This window comes from Phalaenopsis equestris, unplaced genomic scaffold (genome assembly GCF_001263595.1).
Source record: "Phalaenopsis equestris unplaced genomic scaffold, ASM126359v1 Scaffold000287, whole genome shotgun sequence".
Taxonomy (NCBI): domain Eukaryota; kingdom Viridiplantae; phylum Streptophyta; class Magnoliopsida; order Asparagales; family Orchidaceae; genus Phalaenopsis; species Phalaenopsis equestris.
Genome location: NW_018164729.1, coordinates 659,630 through 661,314, shown reverse-complemented (window position 1 = coordinate 661,314; position 1,685 = coordinate 659,630). Strand labels below are relative to the sequence as shown.

Below are 1,685 nucleotides of genomic sequence, written 5' to 3'. Positions count from 1 at the left end.
GCATTCCTGGTGGGAGATTCTTGACCGTTTTGAAGATTGCAATTAAGCCAAACGTTTCTTCATCTGTAGATGGCCGAGCAGCTACTTCTTTGCCCACAATCAACGTCACGGTGACGCTCAACAGGAGAAATACCTGTTCAAAACAAAACAAATTTCAAACAATAAAAAAGTATATATATATATTATCTGGATAATTTGAGTTTAATTTTCAAATAGCTGTAATTAACAGATTATGTAAGACAAATATACCACAGCAACTAAAAAAGCTCCTTTCAGATTTGCACAAGCTTCACAGCAGGCTCTGCTGGAAAGGAATGGAAACCACCTGTTCCAATTAAGAATATATAAATATTTTATAAGAAAATTGATCATTGTTAGTGAGTTAAGTGAAATTATAAATATCATCTTTAATTACGAAGAGATAAATTAATATAAAAATCATGCATTTAAAATGTATTTAAAGTGTATGTTAAAACATACTGGTGCCACTTCCCACTAGCACCAGAAGAATAGCCTAAGATGTTCCCAATGGCCATCCATGATGCAAATATCGCGTTTGCTGCGCTCCATCCATGCTGCCCTGTTAAGTTATATATATATATATTGAAAATATGTTATTCTTTTATTAGATTGTAAAGCTGAAAATTTTAATTTTTGTTTTTTTATTTTCGTTAACAAAACAATTGTAAAGGACCATGTGAGTTGGATGATAAGATCCGATAACTTACCACATAGATCAGCCATGAAAGCCCGAGTTGGACCCTGTAGAAAATTTTGCGGCAGCCAATAAATAAAAATAAAGATTAAATTCACCAAAAAAAAAGAAGAAAATTATTAATTACTGTCTATAGTATCGTCATTTAGGAATTAGGAGCCATTGAATTAATCGATCAACATCTTATAGTCATGAAATCTAATGAATAATGTTATTGTACTTTAATATAAGCAATATAAATATAAAAAATAATAAAAAATCAAATAACATAAATCTTACTGACATCTTACGAAAATTAACTGCATCAACTTAGCATGGACCAAATAACCCCTTGATTTAAAAAAGAAAAAAAAAATCAATCACCTGAACTGTATTATTTGATAGATCAAGCATCCAGAATCCAGCTACGTAGACTATTGCAGCCTTCCACCGTGGACCATGATAAATGCTATATTTTCAATCGCAGATCATAAAAGTAATTAATACGCACTTAATTGAGTTATATAATATTATTAATAATAATAAACAAAAATTAATTGTATGATTACCTGCAATCTTCATGAGTATCGCCTAACTTATATCCAATGTCAGAAGAGAAGGCAATTACAAATACCTGTTGGAATGGAAAAGCTTTTAGGAAATGACAAAGGCTAAAAAACAACTTATGGAAGAAGCTTCACTCTTATTTAACACCTTAACTTGGCTTGATACAAACTCAAAGACTCCACCCGTATTTATACTAGTGGCACCTCCTAAATTAATGGCTAAGATTGTGCCACCACAATTACAATCCAATGGTTACAAATAATTCCACCCCTACCACACAATAATTCAACCCCTCCCCCACCTACCACACCTACTACACAATAATTTCATACCTACCACATATTCTAGAATAAGCTTATAGAAATTAAGCTTTATTTAAACAACTAAAACAAGTTTATATTTCAACACCCCCTCTTAAACTTGA

General features: G+C 31.6%; 1 protein-coding gene across 1 annotated transcript in view; it reads right to left on the bottom strand.

Moving 5' to 3' along the window:
- LOC110025005 (sucrose transport protein SUT1-like) overlaps positions 1–1,339 on the bottom strand; it is a 2,667-nt gene extending 1,328 nt beyond the window's left edge. The window contains 6 exon segments of the mRNA XM_020725233.1: positions 1–133; positions 250–325; positions 481–580; positions 729–762; positions 1,079–1,163; positions 1,264–1,339. The exon segment at positions 1–133 is cut by the window's left edge and continues 5 nt beyond it. Coding sequence (XP_020580892.1) covers positions 1–133; positions 250–325; positions 481–580; positions 729–762; positions 1,079–1,108 — 373 coding nt within the window. The 5' untranslated portion in view covers positions 1,109–1,163; positions 1,264–1,339.
- Between the last annotated feature and the right edge of the window lie 346 nt (positions 1,340–1,685).